The sequence below is a fragment of the Eupeodes corollae genome, chromosome 2 (assembly GCF_945859685.1).
Source record: "Eupeodes corollae chromosome 2, idEupCoro1.1, whole genome shotgun sequence".
Taxonomy (NCBI): domain Eukaryota; kingdom Metazoa; phylum Arthropoda; class Insecta; order Diptera; family Syrphidae; genus Eupeodes; species Eupeodes corollae.
Genome location: NC_079148.1, coordinates 76,626,247 through 76,650,860, shown reverse-complemented (window position 1 = coordinate 76,650,860; position 24,614 = coordinate 76,626,247). Strand labels below are relative to the sequence as shown.

General features: G+C 33.7%; 1 protein-coding gene across 1 annotated transcript; it reads left to right on the top strand.

Moving 5' to 3' along the window:
- Positions 1 to 1,133: 1,133 nt before the first annotated feature.
- On the top strand, positions 1,134 to 13,756 carry LOC129945571 (DNA-binding protein K10). The gene is made up of 2 exons (XM_056055383.1): positions 1,134 to 2,198; positions 9,936 to 13,756. Exons 1-2 carry the CDS (start codon positions 1,278 to 1,280, stop codon positions 9,990 to 9,992), a joined length of 978 nt encoding a protein of 325 aa, XP_055911358.1. The 5' UTR covers positions 1,134 to 1,277; the 3' UTR covers positions 9,993 to 13,756.
- Positions 13,757 to 24,614: the final 10,858 nt, after the last annotated feature.

Genomic DNA, 24,614 nt, shown 5'->3' with positions numbered 1-24,614 from the left:
TATTAAAACACAAAAAAAAATTATAAAAACTTACTTTAAAAATTTCATATAGAATATTTTGTTTTGTAAAATTGCATTGTGGAAGTGTCATAAAGGAAAATAACACGATACTTAATGTCAAAAGTATTCAAAGGGCAGTTAGTTAAAAAATAATATATTACCTTACCTGCTCTCGGGGTTAACCGAAGGAGGTTAATCGTCCAGTGATAAACTGACAGAGGTAAGCCGGCAGAAGTAATCCAGTAAACTATCCTGCTTCGTGTAGTACCCATCCAAATGATGAAATGTTTGTACCTATGGTACTATCATCGTAAAATAATTGGGGGAGGGGGTCACCTAGTGGCTACGGCGCATTAGCAATGCAGTTTTTGGGGGCGACTTTCCATTACAGCAGCACAAATTTCCTTATGATTTTTTGTTTACAGTTAGGTACGGGTCTCAATAGAACATGTTTTTTATATTAAGGTGAAAAAACACTTTAAAGTCATATACAAATATTTTCTTTTTCGGACTTAACCCTACTAAAACAAAAGTTTTTTTGAATTGATAGTACGGCGTTCTTATAGCTAGGTATGTAAGGGGAGGCATGCTGCCCCCGGCAACAACCCTGTTTGGGGGTCACTATAGTATTTGGGTTGGGTGCTAGTTTCGGTATATTTGCATTTGAGCACTAAAATCAAAGAAATCCCCAACAAGTGGCAACTTTGACCAAAAGACAGGAAAAAAATGCCAAAATCAACCATCTTGCGTGTTCTGTATGTGAAAAAGTGAACTTTGAAAATTGGTTTAAAATAGAAATAAATGTTTCCTCGCTCTAAAATTGCTTTAATTGTTATTTATTTGTACATATTTATAAAATAAAAAAACGTGAGTTGAAATTCGTGCTGTGATAATGGAAAGTTGAGCCCAGTTTTTTCTTCAACTGAACTAACTTAAAAAAAAAATACAGTTCCATGATAATACTGCAGATTATATATACAAAATTAAAATGCCAAAATGCTTCCCCTTAAATAAGTGCAGTGTGAGCACCGTACTATGTTGATAATTATACAAAACGAGTTTTGGCAGCACTTCAATAATAGTAATAATTTTTGTGATATATATATCCATCTCTTTCCAGAACTGAAAATAACTATTGTGTAGCTTTAAAGCCGACATTTTTTCGCAGAAAATAAATTTATTTGTACCTAGTACCTTATTGAATCAATCAATCAAAACTACGAATTTTTAAATTGTATAAAATAACATCAATTTCATTTGATGATAATTTAATCAACATGGTTTCTAAGAGCGGATTCATGCCCAATGTCCGGAGGCAACACTTGCCAAGGGCTGCTAAAATGTTTAAGCAAAACTTGCCATTAAACGGCCCGAGTGGGCTGAACGTTTTGTTTAACGCCAGTCAAATACCAGACAATCCAGGCTACATGGACTTCAATAATCCAACACCTCCGATTGCCGCCCCTAATTCAGGTATTAACAAAAAAATGACTCACCCAACAGGGGGTGGCCGACCACAAAGAAATATGCCACCATCAAGGAATATAGTCGAAACGCACCGAAGCAACTGGGTAGGTGCCCGCAATGGTCGTGGTGCACCTATAAGACATAACCATCCGAAGTTCGGTGGAAGAGGAGGAGGAGGAAACAGACAGTTCAATGGCATGGACATGCCACGCAGACCTATGCCACCGATACCGCCCATGCCGATGCGAGGACCAATGCCGCCGATTCCCTTGGATCCTATGGTTATGGGACCCGTTCTGCCACCTGTAATTCGAAACAGCATGGTAGGTATTCGACCAGGACCCCCTATGCCACCGATCCCACCACCAATGATGCGACGATCACGGAACGCACCTCCACCACCCATTCGACGTCCTAACAACGCCGTCGTACCATCCAGAATCATGAAACACAAAAGAAATAGCAAACCAATAAAGGCGTCAAGCGCGCCGATCAAAAGTGATGTTCCTTCGAAGAAAACCCTCAAAGAAATTATCAACCAATATCCATTGGACAAGCCGTGGGTAACCGACGAAATTCGACAGGAACACACGAAAAAAGAGGACATAGAAAACAAATTAAAGGGCAAAAAGAATGATGAGCTTTTTGCAGCTTTCAAAGTTCAACGTGACAAGTTTGTAGCTCTATACGAAGCTGCCCGCAATAAACACTTGGAGGATGCCAAATCAAAGGTATAAACAAAATTATGTGAAGCACCCGGTCAAGATGCTTCAATTAAGTATGATTAGAAAAAGAAAAACTAACATTTCACTTGCTAAGTCCGTTCAAGTTTCAAAAAGCAGCGAATTTGTATATTTTTTTTTTTGAAAGAGAAACTTTGAGTTGGTCAGTGAAGTTAGTTTTTTTTTTACTAAGTAATCGGACGTTGTCAATTGAATAGATTATTATGAATAGGAAATCAAGTTTATGTGCAGAAAATTGTTACAAGGAATCAACATAGATGAATTTGTCTAATTTTGTAGGTACCTATGTCTCTAAACAAAAACCTAAATATTCCAAAGACTGCAATAGTCAATCAAATTTATACTTTTTCTATGGTGATAACTATTTCGAATCTGAATTCAAAATTAATTTATCACGTCAAATTTTTGAGATACAGCCTTTTAAAATACGAAAATATATTAGGATTTTTAAGGCTATGTAAATTGATGAAACTGAAATACTAAAAATTAACTCTAAACGTAACAAAAGTATAAAGGGTTTTCAAAAATGTAGATAAAGTCAAATCAATGAGGAAACTAATGAGAAATTACAAAAACTAAATAATACAGTAAAATGATTTAAACTGTTTATAGAAGATACAAGGGATTGTCTTTATTTCAACAATCTATACAATTCTCTCTACCAAGAATATTTACATAAAACTCTAACTAACGTCATGAAAGATCCCAAAAAGTTCTTTCAGTTCGTTAATCACAAAAGAAAGTCAGATGGGTATCCATTTTTCTTTACCCTTAATAATGAAACTTTAAATAATAATGTAACGATAGCTAATTACATCAAAAATTCGTCAAGGTTCTTTTACTCCAGATCGGACTTATTTTGTGTATTTAACGAATTTTCGATTGGTCCATTCTTACCCGATTTAAACTTTTTCATATCCCAAAAACGTTTGAAAGCATTCTATAAACTCTTTAAAACCAGCACAGTGCGATTTCTTTAAAAAAAATAAGATCTACCACCACGAACCTTGTAGAGTTCGTTTATTCACTAAAAAACGGAAATGAAGTTGACTAGCTTCAACAAAGCGTTTTACAAAATGTAAACCTCTCTTCCTGAAATGGATTACTTTTTACCTTGATGATCATGAATATTATGAGTTATTCAGATAAGCATTTAGTCGCTCTTCTCTTTATTCCTACAATCAACGACATTGATATATTCATTAAACATTTTCAAATATCCCTTACCGCAAATGATACGACATTTCTCAACCTGGTATACCAAAAATAATTCATAATGCCAACTCTGCATAAGTTTTTGTTAAGTGATAGTCCAAAGAATTAAATACCAAGCTTCGTTTTGGACTTAATACGTTTTAAAGGAAAATCCTTTTATCTTACCCAGATCGCCTCCTTCTGTTAACTCATTAGAAGAACGTAAAGGAATTCATACATCGACTATTCCCTGGTTCAGTTGACTGCTTCTTTCTATAATTCGATTTCTTTCAACACTTACACCCGTTATCTGAGAAACTCTCGCCTCATTTATTTACCAACACATTACACCTCTTATGGTCTTTACGAATCATGACCCTTATGGTCAATTCGAACCCTCCCCCAATGCCACTATCCATGGGTGGTACTTGCATCACAAACCACTTGTTGTGGGGAAAAACATATTTGACATCGCCAAAAATGCTTCTTAGTGTTTAGGTTTTCTCAGACGATGCAATCATTTTTTTACCCCTCCTGATCTGGCTATGACTTACAAAGATTTATTCGTCCAAAACTTAAGTATAACTCTCATATTTGAGCTGGTGCTCCAATAACGTACTTGAGTCTTCTGGATAAATTGAAAAAAGAGCTCTAAAAATGATTGGAGATCGTACTCTTACCGAGACATTTGCTTTCCTTGCCTGCCTGTCATTGCTCTATTGAAATAGCCAGTAGCATTCCTCCCCTTAAACAATTCAACCGTAATACCCGTACTGCTAGGAATGCCCATTATTCTTTCTTTAGCCGCACTATACGAATGTTGAATGCTTTACCAGGCTCAATATTACCCACTCATTACAATGTGCAGACATTCAAAACCAATGTGCATCGGTTTCTTCTTTCTAATCATCTCCTTCTTCATTTGCTACTAAAACCTCCAATATTTTTCATTAAAAGAAAAATTGTTTAGAAAATCAACCAGGAAAATTCTTTCTTTAGTTTTCTAAACTTTTTTGATATTACGTTATATTTGTTGGAAAAAAAATTAACACTCTTCTCTTAAACAAAAATAAATCATTAAATACTTTATGGTTGGTAAAATTGCTGTGCAAAACATTTGCAACTTAGACCTCATATCTAAATTTCAAACTATTTTCTTACTTCAAGGCAAGGAAATGTTAATATTTAATTGCGTACCCTTTATTTTTTGTAAAAATGTTGCTCCCAAATCTTCTATTCACAATTTCCCACAGGTTCTCTATTAGGTTTAGGTTTGGGGATTTTTTTTGTAATCCACATTGTCTCCAACTTCGACTTGTGTTTTTGATCATTGTCGTCTTAAAACTTCCATTTCCCAATAGGCATAAGGGAGCATGGTGTTACAGAGATGTCTACATAGTCTTCAGACTTTATTATGCCCTATACTTGTCGAATTTGCCCGATTCCTTGCCCAGAGAAGCAGCTTAAGACCAAAATTGGTCCACATGCATGTTTGACCGTCCCTTTAGTGTATTTTTGACTTATTCTCTCACCTCTTGGCCTTTTGACATGTTATTTTCCACCGATCCGTGTATATTGAACTAATTTGTCCGAAAACAAGACCGTTTCCCCTATTTTTTTTTTCTTCGGGAAAAATTTGTTATTTTTCAATCATCTTTTGCTGTAGAGCTTCGAGTCCTTCCGCCTCTATGATGGCATTACACCTTTTCACTTTTGATGATTCTATATATAGTTGATTTGTGAATGAAATATTTCTTTCTGGAAATATCTGTTTTTTGATGATAGTTTAGGTTAGGTTGGAGTGGCTGTCCAGATGTCATTGACGCACGTAGACGTCAAGGGTCCATACTCCATTGTGATACCACTAATGAAGTTACTCATGGGAGAGTAATGAACTTAAACAAACCATTTCGATAATCGACAATCGTGGACCGTTTGAGAGTTTATGGAGACAGACGCGAGAGATTTAATAGCGGCTTGGCTGTCTGAGAAGATTCGTATATCCTTACAAGATATAACGTTTTCTTTGAGCCAGGATAGTGCTTCTTTAATCGCCATTACTTCTGCCTGGAATACACTACATTGATTGGGAAGTCTATAGGATGGACTGAGATTCAGTTGTTCCGAATAGATACCACTTCCAACTCCGTGATCGGCCTTTGAACCGTCTGTATGTGTACCGCATCGTCTTCCAGGGGTCTCTCTTCTTCCCAGGAGGATCTTGAAGGGATGGACACATGGAAGCTTTTACCGAATACCATTTTTGGGGTGGTATAGTCTAAGCGATCTGGGATACATCTGAAACTGTCTAGAATAGTAGTATGTCCAGTATTGTTGCTGTTCCATTAAGAGGTGGCTCTAAGCCTCACACATGAGTTGGCTGCTACCATTTTGATGAGATGTTAGGTTTAAAAGCACTTCCAGTGCTGCGGTTGGTGTTGAGCGAAGTGCTCCTGTGATGCACATACCTGCTGACCGCTGGACTTTGATGAGCTTATTTAGATTAACCATCTTGTCCAGTGCGGTCCACCATACGACAACCTTTTTTACTTGCGACATATAGGAACTATATGGCAAGTTTTGCATTCGTGCAAAATTTCGAACTCGAGATTTTAATCAAACATGATATTACGATGGTAGAGAAGTCGAAAAAAGTGGGTCCCGCGATTCCGTCCGGTCGGTTTTGTCTGTCTGTCCACGCTCCTACAGCCTAAACTATTGGGTCGATTGAGTTCAAACTTGGAAGTTAAGGTTTTGAGCAGATTCGCGTTAGGCGTTTTTTTCATTTTTTTTTTAAGATCAAAACTAACAGTGGCCACCATACAATTTTTTTGGTCAAAAAACGAAAATTCGAATTTTCTCAAAAACAAACCGATAGATTTTCTTTAAATTTTCTCTAAAATTTTATTTTTTAACTTGGCCTTTTTTAATAAGAAAAATAAATTTTTGTATTGCTCAGGAAAGGTACCGCTCATGTAACCGTTATTTTGTTTTTTAATTTTCTCAGCAACTTATTAACCGATTTCAATAATTTTTTTTCTGAATGAGCTCTTGTATTGCTTTAACAATATTTGATTATCAAAAGTGGAATTTTTATTTGTTTGGATTTTTAAAAAAATATTGAATTTTATTTTTTCTAAATTCGATATCTCGAAAAGGGGTCAACATTTTTTTACGAACTTCAAACGTATTGCGTATATTAACAATCTCTAAACAACTGCGTACCAAAAATATTTTTAGAACAAAATTAAAAAAATTTATATATAAAAAATTAATTTAAAAAAAAACCGCTCTAACGATTTTCAAAAAAAAAATTTGAAAAATCAAATGTTTTTTTATATATAAAATTGCATTTAAATTTTTGAAGACAAACTTATTTTTCGGGCGAAATTTTGAATCTTAAAATAGTTTTTTTTTTAATATATTAACTGTGCATGAGCCCGAAATAGCGCATTATTTTGACAAAATTGTAATAACATTCTTATCTTTCATCCAAATTAATGCATTTGGTACACATTTATATGATATATTTAATCAACAATCTATTTTAAAGTGTCTATCAAGAAGTATTATCTTGGTAACTTTGTATATGTGATTTTAAAATATTATTCTTTACGAATAAGGTTGTTGCACACATGATTTACTTGTCTTCGCCTATATAAAAAAATGAATACTTAGTACAAGTTAAAGAAACGGGCCAGAAAGAATATATGTATTTTCTTTAAGAATCACCTTTTCAACGTATACACATTATACCTACTTATAAAGCTATTATACGTACAACTTCTACAACTACTGCTTACGTGTCACTTCATAACTAAAATCCAAAACGCACAAAAGCCTGACTGTAAACAACACATGAATAGGAATTTCTTGTACCTGTTCGTATGTTTTTTATTTTGTTTAAACTTTAACAAAATAAATAAATTGAACGTAATAACTACATGTTTTTCCTGAAAACTTGTAAGAAAGAAGGAATGTGATTGGATTGTCTTCATTATCATCATAAACATGTCCTTGTCTATCTATCTGCATAAAGCTAAGCACGCCAATGAACTCTTCTTTATTCGTTTTAGCCATCTACCTGCTACCTAAATACACAACCAATAGGCGATCGCTTTACAATTTAAACATTCATGGTCTGCCTTTTTTTTATCTTATTTATTTTCTATCCTGGTTCTTCTAATATGAAATTACAATAAAGCTTTCTAAAGGAAAAAAGCTTTCAAGGAACAAGTTCAATCTATATGAATCGCATCATAGCTTTATTCATAATGGAAACCATTTTTCATACACAAAGATCGTACCCAAGTAAAAGCAGATATATGAATGTAAATAAAAATAAATATCGGTAAAAGATCCTAAACAGCTGACGTAAGCATGGAATAGTGTCTTTCATCCCCTTATCAGATACAATATGAAGCCATTATGTTTTACTTTTCCGTTTTTTATATAAAGTCATTGAAATAAAAAAAAAAAAAAAATCATTAACCTTCATATGGAAGCTCTTTTATGTGAAAACATATACAAGGATAGACTCAAATAGAATGAAGGAAATTGTATAGACTTTTTGCGTCGAAAATTAATTATCTCCCTTATTCTGCTGGCTGCTTATGGAAATAATATTTTTCTCTCGCTCCCTCTGAATTTCTCCATTTTCGGTACAAACGCCACGCCCACGACTCGGCATCTGGTCGCCCTAAAAGTTTCTGCTCATGAGAGTACTATGGTTTTCATATACAAAGATCGTGCGGTTTTTTTGACAAATCAAATGGCATTTATATCTTTGAAGACAAACTTATTTTATAGGTATATTTTTAAATCTTATATAAGTTCTTTTTTAAACAGACCCTTAGCATATAGGAGCAAGTTCGTGCGACCCAGTCGTGCATTTTATTACTCTTTCATCAATATTTGCCTTCCAATTTAGTTTTTTGTCTAAAAAGAGGCCTAAATATTTAGCTTGGTCGGAAAATCTTAATGGTATTCCTTTAATCTTGGGTGGGTTAATCTAAGGAATTGTATATCTTCTTGAAAAGATTATTAATTCTGTTTTATGTGGATTGACGTCCAAGCCACATTACTTAGCCCATTTTGTTAGCCTTTTTAATGCATTTTGTAGGAGTTCCGAGAGAACTTGGGGGTGCTTCCCAGATACGGATATTGCAACGTCGTCAGCATAGGCAATCACCTTAAAGCCCTCTGCTTCCAATGATGTAAGTAGGTCGTTTACTACCATGTTCCATAAAAGAGGCGCAAGGACCCCACCTTGAGGGGTGCCTCGATTCACCGATTTGGTGGTAGTAAAACTTCTCATGCTAGAAGTTATTGTCCTGCTTTTGAGCATGAGACTATAAGATCTATGAGTCATTTCTCTAATTTCAGCTTATGCATTGCTGTTGTGGTCGCCTGGTAACTGACGTTGTTGAAAGCTCCTTCAATATCTAGGAACGCTACTAAGTTATATTCTTTGTATTCGAGGGAATGTTCAATAATACGTACCAGCGAGTGAAGTGCTGATTCTACTGATTTTCCCTTAGAGTAAGCATGTTGAGCTGTGGAAATGAGACATGTTTTAAGTTATGTCTGATGTAAATTTCAATCAATCTTTTCGATGATACTTTTTTAAAATCACTCATCCAATCGATGAATATTCATTTCTCGCCATTTCAAAACAAAATCTTTTCTTTTTTCATTTAAAAAAATATATATAAAAAAACTGTTTTATCGATCCAAGTCTCGGTAATAATTAACTAAACAAATCAAGCTATACATATAAAATTACCAACCTCAAAATAAATCAAATTAACCGTTATCAAATTGAGACGAAAAGAGCAATGGCCACTAGTTGCAACGTTTTGTAAAAGCAGTGCGTTTGTAGAATTTGCCTGTGGATCAGTGTTTTAAGATTATGAACAGTAAGGTTACATACAAAACGCTTTACATACGAATATTCGTTTTTTTGATAGGCGGTGATAGTTGCAAAAGCTTCGCACAGTACTGTATATTGATTTGTGAAACAAGAAAACTTGCCCAGAACTCATGTCTTATCTATGTTATGCAATTATTTCGATTTTTTCTTTCTAATTCAATGGTAAGCAAGTTATTGTTGGAGATAATTTTTCTTTGCCTCCAATGTTACCCTCAAGTGGGTTCATTCCTTTCCAACCTTAAAACACGTACTCAAGAAAACCTTATATATAGGGGTAAGATATAAAAAAGCTGAAAAAACAACACACATAGGCCAGTACTTAGTCGGTTGCGATCATATGGATCAGTCGAAGACCTGTAACAATTTCTGTCACTTTTTACTAAGCAGAGTAGGAAAAGTTAAATATTGACAATGTTCTTAACTTAAAAAATATTCACAATTTTTTTTTTGAATGCACGTACATGGAACAATTCCTATTATTAGCCAAGAATATCAAATTAAAACAAGAACACAAAATAATAAACATTTTTTAATTAAAAAAATGTGTTAAATGAAACCCGCTCTACTATTTAGTTTTAAATTTGGCATATTTTTTGCAGGATAAAGAGACGGGACCGGACAAAAAAACCGCTGATAATCAGAAAAAAAATAATTAAAAATAATCATGCACTCTTTTAAAGTTTTAAACTCTTGAAATATTTTTTTAACATTCTCCCAAATTGTTTATTTTTTAAAATATTTTAAATTTCAAAATTCAAGAGTCAATAAATCCAAATTAAATTTAAAACAAATAACATAAAAAAAAAAACTGAAAATAAGTTTGCAATATTTTAAGTTGCATAATTATATCAATTTATTTAAGCATAAAGAATCAAAGTTTGTTTTGTTGTCGAACAATAGACGTTGTAATTAAGTTAAAATCATAACAAAGTATTAAAAACAATTTCCTATAACTTGACAAGCATTTTTATTAAGAACACATGAATTAAATTATTATTTAAATACAAAATTTGAAGAAAAATTAAAAATTCAATTGAATTGATGATCATCATTTTAAAAAAAGCTTGAATTTTTTTCTCTTAAATAAAATTATAATTTTAGTTTAATTCGCTGCAAGAAAAAACAAAACAAAAACTAAAGAAATGCAACGTTTAAGTTTTCGTGTAATAAAGTCCAAATCATATTGTTTCATTGAGAAAACAGAATGGAGTTGATATTTTGGAATTATTCAAATTGTACGTGTAAATTAAAAAAAAGGTCAGCAACATTCATTATCGGATTAATTTTGTGCACTTTCATTCGGGTTTCAAAATTGAACATAAAAAAGAAATCAAAACTGAAATTGAAATTAAATTTATTATATGGTTTGTGGAAGGAATTTATTTAGCAAATAGGAATTTTTTATTTTACTCTTTCTAATTTGAGATATAAATATGTGATTAGCAATTGGGAAATTGTGCATTCTGGAACAAATTTTGGAAAGCTGTTTTTATTCAGAGTCAAAGGGTTTTTTTAATAGGGTTGTTCCCGTGGCGTGATGGTTAGTGTGTATGACTGTCACGCCAGAGACATCCCTGCCTGTGTCACCTAAAGGTTTTTTTTCAGAAAAAGTGCTGTTAAATCAGCCCTTCGGATTGTAGGTTTCATTACTCACATGCAGGAATGATTAAGAGTTGTAAGTCACAAGGCCCTGTAGCGCTCACTAATTTATTTATATATACAAGTAATCTAAGTATGACCAAACTGTGTTCCTCATCACTACTAGCCTTTTCTTTGTGCAATTATTTAATAGTCATGGAAAGCTGTCGGTTACAGAGTTGGTGGCTTGAAGTGGTATCTTTAGAAAATCAGTCCATCCTTTCTGTCTCAACGCTGTTGACCGCTCCAAAAAATATTGTGTTTCTATAATTATCTGCTATCAAAAAGCAACACTCTACTCTAACCCACCTGATAATTAACAATTCTTACCGAAAATCTAAGCTTTCTTCGCTCCCATCTTGATAATCACCTACAGAGTACATCTAATGTTATTATTATACCCTATGTTGGAACACAAAGCTCATTACCTCTTTGCGAAAAATTTTAAATAAGAAACATTTTGCATTCAATCTCTGACACTATTTGCACCAACAAATGAGCATCAAGACAATGCAAAAATGTAAATAAAGCATCATGCTAAAATTGAATGGAATAAGTTTAACGCATGACGTAGTGCAAGGCGAAAACACCTGGGAAAATATTAATCTCCCTTCCCTGATGGCATTGAAAGTTCTCAAGTTTCTTAAAGAAATAAACATAGCGCAAGAATTTCTTACAGTGCTTTAAGGGATCTACAATGGATCTCGAGTACGCAGTGCATCTGCACCAAACTTAATTCATTCATTCATCACACAAATTAGAATGTTCAAAAATTGTAGAAATGGTTAGGAACTATAAAGTGTATGTACAAGAGCCTTATCTAAATTAACGACGAAATAATAAGAAAAAACGCCTTTTCGTTTGTTTTATTTCATACTATTTGAGATGTTTGAAATAAACTACCAACAATTCTCTGGCATTAATCTTAAATAAAGGTCTTGAACTAAGCTTTCCAACTTTGTACAACACATTTAAGGGCACTAGAAAGGCAGCTATGTCATTTGTATATTTTGAAGTCTGTTAAGTTCTTCAAAAGTGACCAATACAGTCACTTCTGTGGAATATTGTTGCACTTAATGTTTGCTGTAGATGAACAATTTGTTGTCATATACTGGCTAAGCCCCATGATTTACAGCTATGTGTTCATACAAATAAAATTATGTACTTGGTTAAGTATCCAACGACATACAAAAAATCAAATGGTGTGGCGCAACAGTCCGTTGTGAACCAGGGCCTAGTGACTTACAACTCTCAACCATTCCTGTGCGCGAGTACTGTTGTCAGGAATGGAAGGGACCTACAATTTAAGGCCGAATCCGAACGGCTAGTTTGAGAAAGCACTTTTTCATGACTAGAATTACTCTTGGAGAATTTGTCAATTCCTCGCAAGAGGCAGTACCCGCGAAAATTAATTTTTTTTTTTTAAATTAAGGTGGCACAGGCAGGGATTGAACCCTAGACCCCTTGCATGACAGTCCAACGCACTAACCATCATGCCACGGTTACTACTAACGACATACATACATACATATATCTGTATTATGAGCAATAAGTAGTCCAAAATGCCAGTTCTCCTTTCGTCCTTTATTTTTTTCATTTCCATTAGCATTGCTCTAAACAAAAAGTAGATGGTACGAGGATAGTCCCAGAAGTATCCGACCTAACAAAGAAAACACACAAAATTTGGAGAAAAACCTTGGTATTTCTCTACTCTCCTTTTAGCTTTACACTTTTCCCAATGTGTTCAATAGCTTCGATACCCTGTTAAAGTAAAAACCGTCGAGCTCCTCAAAATAGCCATCAACCGCAGACTCCACGTCTTCATTGCTGGCAAATCTTTTACCATCGAGCCATTTTTTCAAGTTTGGAAATAGAAAATAATCCGATTGGGCTAAATCTGGCCAAAAGGGTACGTGAGGAAGGAATTCGCGATATCATATCCATGCTCACGACGCTGTTTTTGTTCAATTGTGAGTAATCGGGGCAACCGTCTTGCGCTCAGCTTTCTCATGTCCAAATTTTCATTCAATATGCAATGTAAACTACTTTTTGAAATGCCTAACATGTCTGTTAGCTTGCGCACTATCAGTCGACGGTCAATTAATACCATTTTGTGGATTTTCTTCACCATGTCTGGCGTGGTCACCTCAATTGGTCAATGTTTGATGTTAATACCGGCAGCTTTTCCCACCTCCTTTAAACTCTCCCACCCAATATTTTACTTTTGTAAAGAAGGAATCTAAGCTCCGCTTTGATATTCGTTGGACTGAAGACGTTCAAGTGAAAGTATCGTATCACATACCGATGACCAAATTTTTCCATGTTTATATACTGAACAACGTAGCTAACGTCCGTCTTCAAAGTTTAGCTTAATAAAGTTGATACCCTACCATAGTCATTCTTTCAAGCAACAACCGCCATCCATTTTTCAGGTCGGGAACTTCAGAGATTACCCTCGTATCTAAGGTATCAAATGCAAACCCAAATTGTGTACTTTTTACACTAATCAATCTTTTTTGCTTTGAATATAAAATTAAGAAATTCGCTGTATTATATCGAGGCTATTTTTTTATTTTGGGAAACTTCACTTATATTTGTTTTTAGTCAAAACTGAAAGTATGCAATAATGGTTTTTAGAATTCTGAGTGAATGTTGCAGCACCTTAACAATATATTATTTATTTCTTTTATTTGAATAATTTATGTTTTATTTTCCATAAATTTACTAAAACCTTATATTTACATACAAATATATTTAAATAAATGTTTATTTAAAATAGAAATGTTTTTTTTTTCTTAACCATAAACCATATTCTTGATAAACCTACGAGAATTAATTGTAATCAACCCTTCAACAATTCCAGTATTCGATAAACGATAACATGATGCAGGCAAAAATATTAACAAATAATTATTATCACATCATTATTATAGACAAAGTATTAATTTTGCTAAAATATCGTTTATCATAAGAATAAAACTGCCGATGAATAACAGAGTAAGTATGGAAGTTGCGACTGCTATTGATAAATTGATAACATAAATAATTATTGAGGATATTTGATTCCAATTGCGGATCCAGGGGGTCCTGAGAGATAATTTGTTTGTTTTTTTTCGTAGGAATTGCCTTCAATACAAAACTAATCGTATTGCGTTAATGGATATGACCCCCATTATATTTTGAATTATTTATTTTTTGTGTATAAAAACAAAATTTGTATTTTACTTCCTTAAACTTTGTTGCTAAAAGTACTACTTTTAACTGAAAACTCGACCAAGAACATAATATGAAGGGAGGGGTCATATAAGCCAAAAAGCTTATACATACAAGTTGTATAAGTAAAGATTTCATCTAAAGATTTGTTAGTAATTTAACGACATTCACCAAAAAGCGGTGTTTTCACTCCATTTAGAATTTGAAAAAACTTTAGTCATGCTTCAAATTATTTTCATTAAATTTGTTTCTAAGAAAAAAAAAGCAAATATTCAGGTTCTTAAGAAGAAACCTTGAATAAGAAATCGTCAATTTATCTTAAAATAAGTGATTTTTTCAAACTTTCTCTAAATTTTGCATTCTTAATTTGGCTTCTTTCTACAAGAAAAACATATTATGGTATTGCTCCAGACGGGTACCCCTTATAAAACCTTAATTTTTGTTAAGTTTTCTCAAAAACTAATGGTCCGATTTTAATAATCTTCTTTTTCCGTGCAAGCTTTTGTCGATGATCAAATTGATGTTGTTTTCTGATAATCAAAAATGTGTTTTTTGTTTTATTTAAAAAAAATATTAATTTTGTTTACAAAACTCGATAACGAAATTTAAATGTAAAATGTTTATCTATAGGCAATTTATTTTGTGCTTACCAAAAATATTTTTAAGATAAAATTTAAAATGATTTTTGAAAAAAATAAGTTACATTTTTAAATCTTAAAATATAGGAAACAGACTTTATGGGAGACATTAGTAAGTTTTTACGACCCATTCGTGCATTTTATTTCTTTCAAAATTGATTTTCTGTTGAATAAAAAAGATTTTAAAAAATTAAATAAATCTACTTTTGAAGTGAATTTGCTTTTGGATGCTCTAGAACTGAGATTTTAACTCGAATTTCAAGAATAAAACTGTCCCAAAAACAGTAAAATTGCCACTTTTTTTTTAAACTAATGGCTAATTGAAGGCTTTGATTCTCTTGAGATTTGAAGGGAAAAGATATTCTGAAACGTGTAATATGTGAGTGCCACAAGAGAGAAATTATGTACTTAAACGCATCTACATATATCCTCAAATTGAAGAACCAAGCATTTTTCTCTCTACAATTTTTAAGTTTTGTTGGCTTCTTTAAGTAAGCAGACTGATAGCAATAGTAACAATAGTTCAGTTCATATTTATTTGCAGTTTAAGGCTTAGACTATTTTATAATGAATTAAATTATTTAAGAGATACAGAAGCTTGTTCTTTACATCTACAATACAATAAATTTACGACAATATTTTAATTTTACTATGGTTATAACAAATTATTAGGGGAAACATTACAAGAAAAAAACCCTTACATAATACTTAAAAACTAAAATTGCACAAAAACCCAAATTTTACCCAGGCAGTATAAGTTAAAGATTAAGTATGAGTTCATTATCTGAGTAAGAACACCTTTCAAAAAAGTTTTCTTGTAGTTTGTATAGGACAAATTTAATTGGGTTGACATTTGCTCTTTTGTGTAGACAAGTAGTTGAATAAAACCATGGCAAATTTAGCATAAGTTTCAGGATTTTATTTTGGCTTATTTGAAGCTTTTTTATGTGCGTCTCAGCACAGTCAAACCATACTGGAGCACCATACGTTAGGACCGGTTGGAAAACGGTTTTAAAAATTAATATTTTATTATGTATGCTAAGTCTAGACTTTCTATTTATAAATGGATATAATATTTTAATTAAAAGATTGACTTTGTGGATTGTGATTGATATGTGTTTTTCAAAAGTCAGTTTTTTATCGAGTGTGACTCCTAAATATTTACAATGTTCAGACCATTGAATATCAGTAGAGTTTATTTTAAGCATAGTTTGAGGAAGGAAACTTTGTTTTCTGCGTCTAGTGAACCACATAGCTTGACATTTTTCAGCATTAACTTTTATTTTCCACTTAGTGAAGAAGTTAAGAAGAGTGTCTAGTGAATTCTGTAAACTAGAAAGAGCTTCTTGAGGGAGAAGACTTGACGCAAAAAGCGCAGTATCATCTGCAAACATGGCTACTTCAGTATTGTTTACAAAATGTGGTAAGTCTGACATAAAAATGTTAAAAAGGATGGGCCCAAGTACAGATCCTTGTGGAACTCCAAAGGAAATATCATACATGGTAGACTTAGCAATTCCAGTGGATACAAAAAATTTTCTATTTTTGACAAAGTTCGTTATAATTTTAATGAGGTAATCAGGGAAATTAAATATTATAAGTTTATAGATAAGTCCTTCATGCCATACTGTGTCGAAGGCTTTTTCAATATCTAGTAGTACTAGACCAGTGGAATGTTTTAAGTTAAGGCTGTTTTTAACATACTGTTTTATTCGTAATATTTGATGATTAGTAGAGTGCCCAGCTCGGAAGCCGAATTGCTCTATAGGATATATATTAGCTTCCTCCACATGTATTAAAAGGCGATCCTTTAAAACTTTTTCAAACATTTTACTTAGTGTGCTTAGTAGGCTTATAGGCCTATAACTAGTCGGGTTTTCTTTTGGTTTGCCAGGCTTGCCAATAGGAACCACTTTTGCTATTTTCCACCTTTCGGGGAAATAATAGAGTTTAATACAAGCGTTAAACATAAATGTTATGTATGTTATACCTTTAACAGAAGCACTCTCCATTTCCCTAAGTTTATCCCTTACGAGAACTTCGGTTTGAACGTCGCTCAAGTGAGCTGATATATTATGATTTTGGCTAAATGTTTCAGCCAAAATGTTTGCTTTCTGTTCAGGAGTTACAAAAACCTCATTTTGAACTCGAAGGGTGGGAATATTTGAACCTTTTTTTTTAATTATTTTTGTGACTTTCCAAAACGGCTTGGACCCTTTATCAAAACCAGATAACAAATTGTTCCAGTTTTGATTACGGAACATTAAAATCTCGTCTTTAATTCGGAAATTTAGGATTTTAAGATTAGTTTTAAATGTGTCCAACCTATACCGAATCCACTTTCTTCTCTCAGAATTTCGCAAACGAATCAAATGTAAAATATTATCCGGCAGGGGTGGGGAATTTGAGTTAAAATTGGCACATTGAATCCTAGGAATAGATACCTCAGCAGCTCGCAGTATTACTTTTTCGATAAATAAAAAATTTAAAATTTAAAAAAATAATAAAAAATTGTAATCTGTAAATGTAAGGTTAAGATACATATTATGTTATTAACTTCCCATAGGAAGTTATTGTAATTGGTCCGATTTTAAAAATTGAAAATTTTGACATTTTTCGACGTTTCAAGGTCCCTGGAATCGAAATAAATTTTTTTTAGAAAGATGTCTGTGCGTGCGTGTCGCGACGTTTTTTCGCTGTCCATAGCTCAAGAACAAGAAGAGATATCGACTTTAAATAAATTTTGTTATACGGATAAAAAGGCAGAATGATGCAGAAAGGGCTCTCAAGAAAATTGCGCGGGCGGTTGTTTTTTACCATAGCAGTTTTAAAAAGAGGTGAAATTTTTGGTGAACCCTAAATATCTTACGAACCAAACACGCTAGAGACTTGAATTAAATTTTATAAAATATACTGTAACGTGATACCAAACAAATATATTTATTGAAAAAATCCAATTAACGGTTGTTTTTATAAATAAAAAAAACTGAAGAAAAAAATGTGTCACCTCGAAAATTTTACGAATACAAAACTTTGAGATATTGGCTTTAAACTAATTTTATCTATTAAACAATATTGTTTTCAACACTTGGTCAAATTTTTGAGAAAAATCGAATTGACATTTTTTTTTACAAAAAAATAAATAAAAGTTGGTAAAAATTGATTTTCGACTCAAATATCTTTTTCAAACTTTGAGATATTGAGTTTAAACTAATTTTATCTATTAAAAAATATTGTTGTCAACACTCAGTAAAATTTTGAAGAAAATCTAATTGACGGTTTTTACAAAAAATAAAAACCTAACAAAAAAACAATACTAAAACTTGGTAAAAATTTACTTTCGACTGAAATGGCTTTTCAAAAATTAAAAATATTGTCTTAAATTTTTGTTTATTTGACAGAAAATATTGTTTTCGATATTCAGTAGTTTTTTGATATACATAAATCCAACAGTTCATTTTTTTGTAAAAAAAAAATCTACAAGAAATAGTACGTAAATTTTCTAAGATTTGATGTTCCGTTCTTGATATCTCTCAAATTAATTTCATTCAATCAAATGCCGTTTCAATTGGTAAAAAATTTGTTTTCGACTAAAATCTATTTAACAAAACTATATTTTTAAACAAATTTTCCTTCTTTTTTTAAATATTGTTGGTAATTTAAATTTTTTTAAGAATAATTCAATTGAAAACTTTTTTAACCCAACACGAAAACATACAAACTTTTAAGCAAGACAAATCGACAGACGGGATGGGAAGTTATCAGTATGGGTCGCATCCCAGCCTCTTTTTAATTTTGTTAGCCTTCTTTACAAAACATTATAGAAGAACATTTTAAAGCGGTAAGTAAAAACTCATCTAAGTGTCTGATCCCCCCCCCCTCATTAAAAGTCTGGATCCGCCCTTGTTTGATTCTTCACTCGATATGAACGATTATGAAGATCATTAAGTTCGCTGACTAAGTTATTTGAAGATAGCTCAAGATAACAGCATTATATCCCTGCATAATATTTCTTTAGGTAAATGCGCCAATATGAATAAGCGAATATTGCGTATTTTAAATTTTGGCCATTTAAATTGGTTAATTTATGATATAAAGCTTTTTATTATCTAAAAGAAGAGATGGATGTAGCCGAATTGGCAATAAAATTGAACTTTTTTAATAGAGTTTGATGGCATTACTTCAAATCCGACTTCAAAATTAATGTATCGCGTCAGGTTTTTGAGATATTACTATTATCTATGGATCTATCTATACTATTAGCTATCTAAATTTATGAAATAGTATATTTTCAGTTAAATTCTGATGGTTATCAAAACCTAAATCTAATCCTTTTCTCCTATATTAAGTTGAAATATTATTTTACATGATATTCGAAAAATCTATACATAAGTTGTTAGATTTTACCTGTCGTAAGGCTTAACCATTTATGCTGAACCGGTATTCGACACAAAAAGGTTAGACTGATGAAAAGTCTAACCTTTAGTATATATGGTGTGTCTATGAAAAAAACTTTAATTACTTCTTATTTTATCTTAATTTCCAATTATTAAAACGAAACGAAGTGTCAAACACCGAACCCAGTAGAAAATATATATTATTTACTTTTAGTTTGGCCTGACGTTGGTCAGGTCATCCTCTACTGCGCTTTCCGGGCCAGAGCATTGGTTTCCATGCCCCCTACGTGACCCAGCCACCTTAGTCGTTGGACTTTTACCCTTCTGGCTAAGTCTAAGTCGCTGTACAGCCCGCACAGCTCGTCTTTCCATCTTCTCCTCCACTCCTCCTCGATGCATAGGGGACCGTAGATCACAGGAAGAAATTTTCTCTCGAACCGACCCAAGGTACTTTTATCCGCTTTTGTCATTGTCCATGCTTCTACACCGTATAGCAGAACGGGGATGATAAGGGTCTTATATTGCGACAGTTCGTATTTCTAGAGAGGACTTTATCACTCAATTGCTTTCTTAGCACAAATAAACAGTGGTTAGCAAGAGTTATTCTTCGTTTGATCTCAACGCTTGTGTTGTTTTCTGCGTTTACAGTGGAGCCTAGGTAGACGAAGTCCTTGAATACTTTAAAGTTGCGTCTGTCGATGGTGACGGTTTGACCAAGACGTCGGTGTTGTATGTCCTTTCTTGACGACAGCATGTACTTTATTTTGCCTCATTAACTGTTAAACCCATTTTTGCCGCCTTTGCCTCAATACTCACAAAAGCCCCATTGACATCACGCTGAGTTCTTCCGATTATGTCAATGTCATCAACATATGCAAGTAATTGGACAGACTTTTGAAAAATACAGCTCGTCCCTGTAGATGCTGACATATGCGGCCTTGAAATCGATGAAAAGATGGTGGGTATCGATTTGGTGCTCTTGAGTTTTTTCCAGGATATGCCGTAATGTGAATATTTGATCAACTGTGGACTTTCCTGGTCTAAAACCACACTGACAAGGACCTATCAGGTTCTTGACAATGGGCTTTAGACGTTCACATATTACGGCAGAGAAGATTTTATAGGCGATGTTAAGTAGACTGATTCCTCTATGCATGCTTTCTTCCGACCATATCTTACAGAAAAGTTGGTGCATGCTCCTCACCTCCAGCTGCTTTAAAGATCTCGGCATTCAAGCCATCCGCTCCAGCGGCTTTATTAGACTTCAGCTTAGATATGGCAATCTTTACTTCGTCTAAGTCGGGAGGACGGGATTTTTGGCTTTCGTCGTCTATGTTGAATGGATCATCCTGCCTGACAGCGGAATTCGGTTCGTCGTCGCCGTTATACAGACTGCAGAAGTGGTCCTTCTATATCCTCAGAATTGACTGCGGTTTTAGTATGATGTTTCCTATTTCGTCTTTGCAGCCTTCGGTTCTAGGTTTATGTACCTGTGAATTTCGTTTCACCTGTTCATAAAGCTTTCGAACTTCATTCCTGCTTTGAAACATCTCAACATCTTCGACTGCACGCTTCTCATGACCTCTCTTTTTCCTCCTGAGAAGTCGGTGTTCTTCTCGCCTCTTCTGCTCATAGAGCTCATGAGCAGCTCTAGTCCTTTGCGATTGTAACCGTTCGACGTTGTACCTTCTCCCAGCACCTTCCTGTTTTGGCTTGGGTCTGGAAACCCGAAGTGCTACCTTGGCTACAACGAGGTAGTGGTCCGAGTCGATATTAGCTCCTCGGAAAGTTTGGACATCCATGATGCTGGAAGCGTGTCTGGCATCGATCGCAATATGGTCAATCTGGTTGACGGTAGATTGATCTGGAGAACTCCAAGTTCCTATGTGAATGTTGAGGTGTGGAAAACGCGAGTTACACAGATGCAAGTCAGCAAACTTGATGACGGAACATATGTGTTACTTCGCAACCCATAATGTAATTCAACACCACTTTCCGCTGACAATCGATTCATTGCAATATCCGAAGGCCAACGGGAAGTGGATGCATTGACCTTAGCTTTAAGTGATTAATTTGAATAATAAAACTAATTCGGGAGTCGCTATCGACCCGAAGAACAAACAACACTGTTTTCTTTCGGAACAACATATACATATAACTGGCGCAGTCGGCAAAATAATTTTTTTTCTTTCGTATTACTAAAAATCAGTTCGAGAAAGAAAAATAATTTAAAAAAAAAAAATTTTGTGTTTTTTACCATCCATAACCCCGCGACCACCCTGATAAAAGAAAAAAAAATTAAATTTGTGTTGTTTACCATCCACAACCCCTCCACCACCCTGGTAAAGAAGTGACTTTGTGTTTAAGATCCACCTTGAAAAAAAAAAGACATAAAGATATATATAATTTAGACTACAAATCAGTCGCAATTATAATCTATCGTAAATTGTGATAATTCTGTGAACAGTCATTAATCAGTGCTAGTCTTCAAAATTGGTCGAGAAAGCAGGTCTCAAGAATTTGACGCAAATCGTGGAATTAACCATAAAATGGAAACGATTCTACAGAATATTGTGACCACTTTAAACACGCTCACTGCTGTCCAACAACAACAGCAGCAGCTCACTACGCAGCAGCAAGAGATTCAAAGACAACAGCAGCAACTATGGGAGCAGAGAGTGCCAGCAGCCTCAGCTCCACCAGCTACATCAGGGTTACCGCTTTATAAAAGCATAGCCCATATAAAAGCATTTGGAGGAGCGAGGGATGAGTTAACACAATTTCTCACCTGTGTTGACACCCATCTAGCAGATAACCCAGACACTGAAGATGCAGAAGTATATAAGGCTATATACAATACTAAAATCGTTGGGGAGGCGAAGACCCTTCTTTATATAAATGGACCAAAGTCATGGGCAGAAACTAGGAAGCAACTTGTTCAGTATTTCAGACCGGTGATCGACATCAACAACGTCTGGTATAAAATCAACAACTTAAAGGTAAATAGTATTTTAGACTTATGTAGCAATATAGAATTAATTTTAAAAGAGTGTCATGATTATGCACTCTATGAGTTAAATCATGTGGAAATCATTAATTCGTGCAAGCAATTACTAATAGCTAAAATAAAAGAACTTACCGTAGGTCAGTTATCTAGGGAAATAAGAAACAAATTTGATTTGAGTGCAATTATCGACATACTAAGAACATATATTCCAGATAGTGAGTGGAATTTAAAAAAAAATTATAGAACTAGTTTCGTTAATAGATCCAATTCAATACCTACCGAAAATAACAGAGTTTGTCAAAATAACAATAGTCATGTAACTCAGGCCCATAACAGAACACACAACAAGTCAGGGCAAGCTAGGCATCCTTTTAATACTAGATCTGGACAGACGAAACAAAACAACAGTAGATATGGACAAGAAAGACAAAATAGTGCACAAGTATTTAATCCATCAGATCAGGCCAGAAATAGTCGTCAAAACCCACAACCGATGGATGTAGATTATTTAACTAGTAGTATTGAACCAAATTGTTCGGGGGGAACGGGCTCCGAAGAAATAAATAATATTGATCCAGCATCGGATTTTCGGAACTAAGCCTCGGACATAAAATATTTTGCAATTTCTCTATAGGTGATACAAAATATAGAGCGTTGATTGACACTGGGTCTACAGTAAGTTTAATCAACTCATCTAGGGTTGATTGTAGTCAATTCCCTATATTGGAAACTAAATCAATTTTTTTGAACACAATTAACAACAAAACAAAAGAATTAATAGATATTGTTGTAACTGACGTACCGAAAGAATTCAGAATGGGAAAAAATAGCAAATTAAAATGGCATAAGATGAGTTTGAATAATAAAGATTATGACCTTCTTGTTGGAATGGATATAATAAGTAGAAATTTCACAAAAATTGATATGAAAGGAAAAATAATAGAATTATGTAATACGGCAAAAATAAAGTTATATTCTGGAGAAACATTAGAAATTGAAAATTACGAACTTTTAAGTGAAACTGCAGATAATGTAGATCTTTCACATTTGAATCCACAGGAAAGAGAAAAAGTTAATGCAATTTTAAAACAGTTTCAAAGTTTGATTTTTAAAGAGGGTGATCCGCTTACAAATACAAATTCTATAATGCATGAGATAAGAAAAACAACGGATCAGCAAATAAATTCTAGGGTTTATAGATTACCCCCAAAACATGAAGAGGAAGTTCGTAGACAAATTTCAGAAATGGAAAAACAGGGTATTGTTCGAAAATCTAACAGTAGATACTCTTCTCCCATTGTGGTTGTCCCGAAAAAAATTGGTAGATCAGGTGAACAGAAGTTCAGACTTTGTGTGGACTATAGAAAATTAAATGAAATCACTCTTGATGACAAGTACCCTCTGCCTAATATAGAGAGTATATTAGACAAGTTAGGGCGAGCCCAGTATTTTACAACTTTGGATTTAGCCAAAGGCTACTACCAAATAAAAATGAGCCCCGAGGACATTCATAAAACTGCATTTGTTACTCCAAATGGTTTATACGAGTTTACTCGGATGCCTTTTGGCCTCAAAAACGCCCCAGCGACGTTTCAGAGGCTTATGAATGAAATACTAAGGGAACACATAAATAAGATCTGTGTTGTCTATCTTGACGATATTCTTATATTTTCCACTAGTCTAGAAGAACATCTCATTGCCATCACCACAATCTTTGAGACACTTGCCAAACATAATCTCAAGGTCCAGTTTGATAAATGCTCATTCTTTCAAAAAGATACAGAGTTTTTGGGGCATATCTTAACTGATGAAGGTATGAAACCTAACCCTGATAAAGTTAAATGCATTTCTGATTATAAACTACCAACTTCAGAGAAAGACCTAAAATCATTTCTGGGAGTAACAGGATTTTATCGCAAATTTGTAAAAAATTACTCAAAAATTGCATATCCGATGATTAAGTATTTAAAGAAAAATACGAAACTTAATTCAAAGGACCCAGAGTATATACAAGCATTTGAAACTTTGAAGAGAAATATCACGAACTATCCTATATTAAGATTTCCTAATTTCCAAAAGCCTTTCACAGTGTTTACTGACGCTTCCTTAAATGATCATGAGAAGAGGTATTCACCCACTGATAAAGAATTTCTTGCTATTGTCTGGTCAGTGACATATTTTAGACCCTACCTCTGGGGAAATAAATTTAAAATAGTCACAGACCATCAACCTATTAAGTATCTTAATACAAAATACAGAGGCAAAGAATTTTCCGCAAGAAATCAGAGATGGTTACTGAAATTGTCCGAATTTCATTACACAATAGAATACTTAAGGGGTAAAGACAATAAAGTGGCAGATTTTTTGAGCCGCATTAAGGATGTT

Coding starts and splice junctions, on each gene's coding strand:
- LOC129945571 (XM_056055383.1), top strand. CDS start 1,278: ATGGTTTCTAAGAGCGGATTCATGCCCAATGTCCGGAGGCAACACTTG. Junction 2,199..9,935: donor TGGAGGATGCCAAATCAAAG/GTATAAACAAAA, acceptor TATTTTTTGCAG/GATAAAGAGACGGGACCGGA.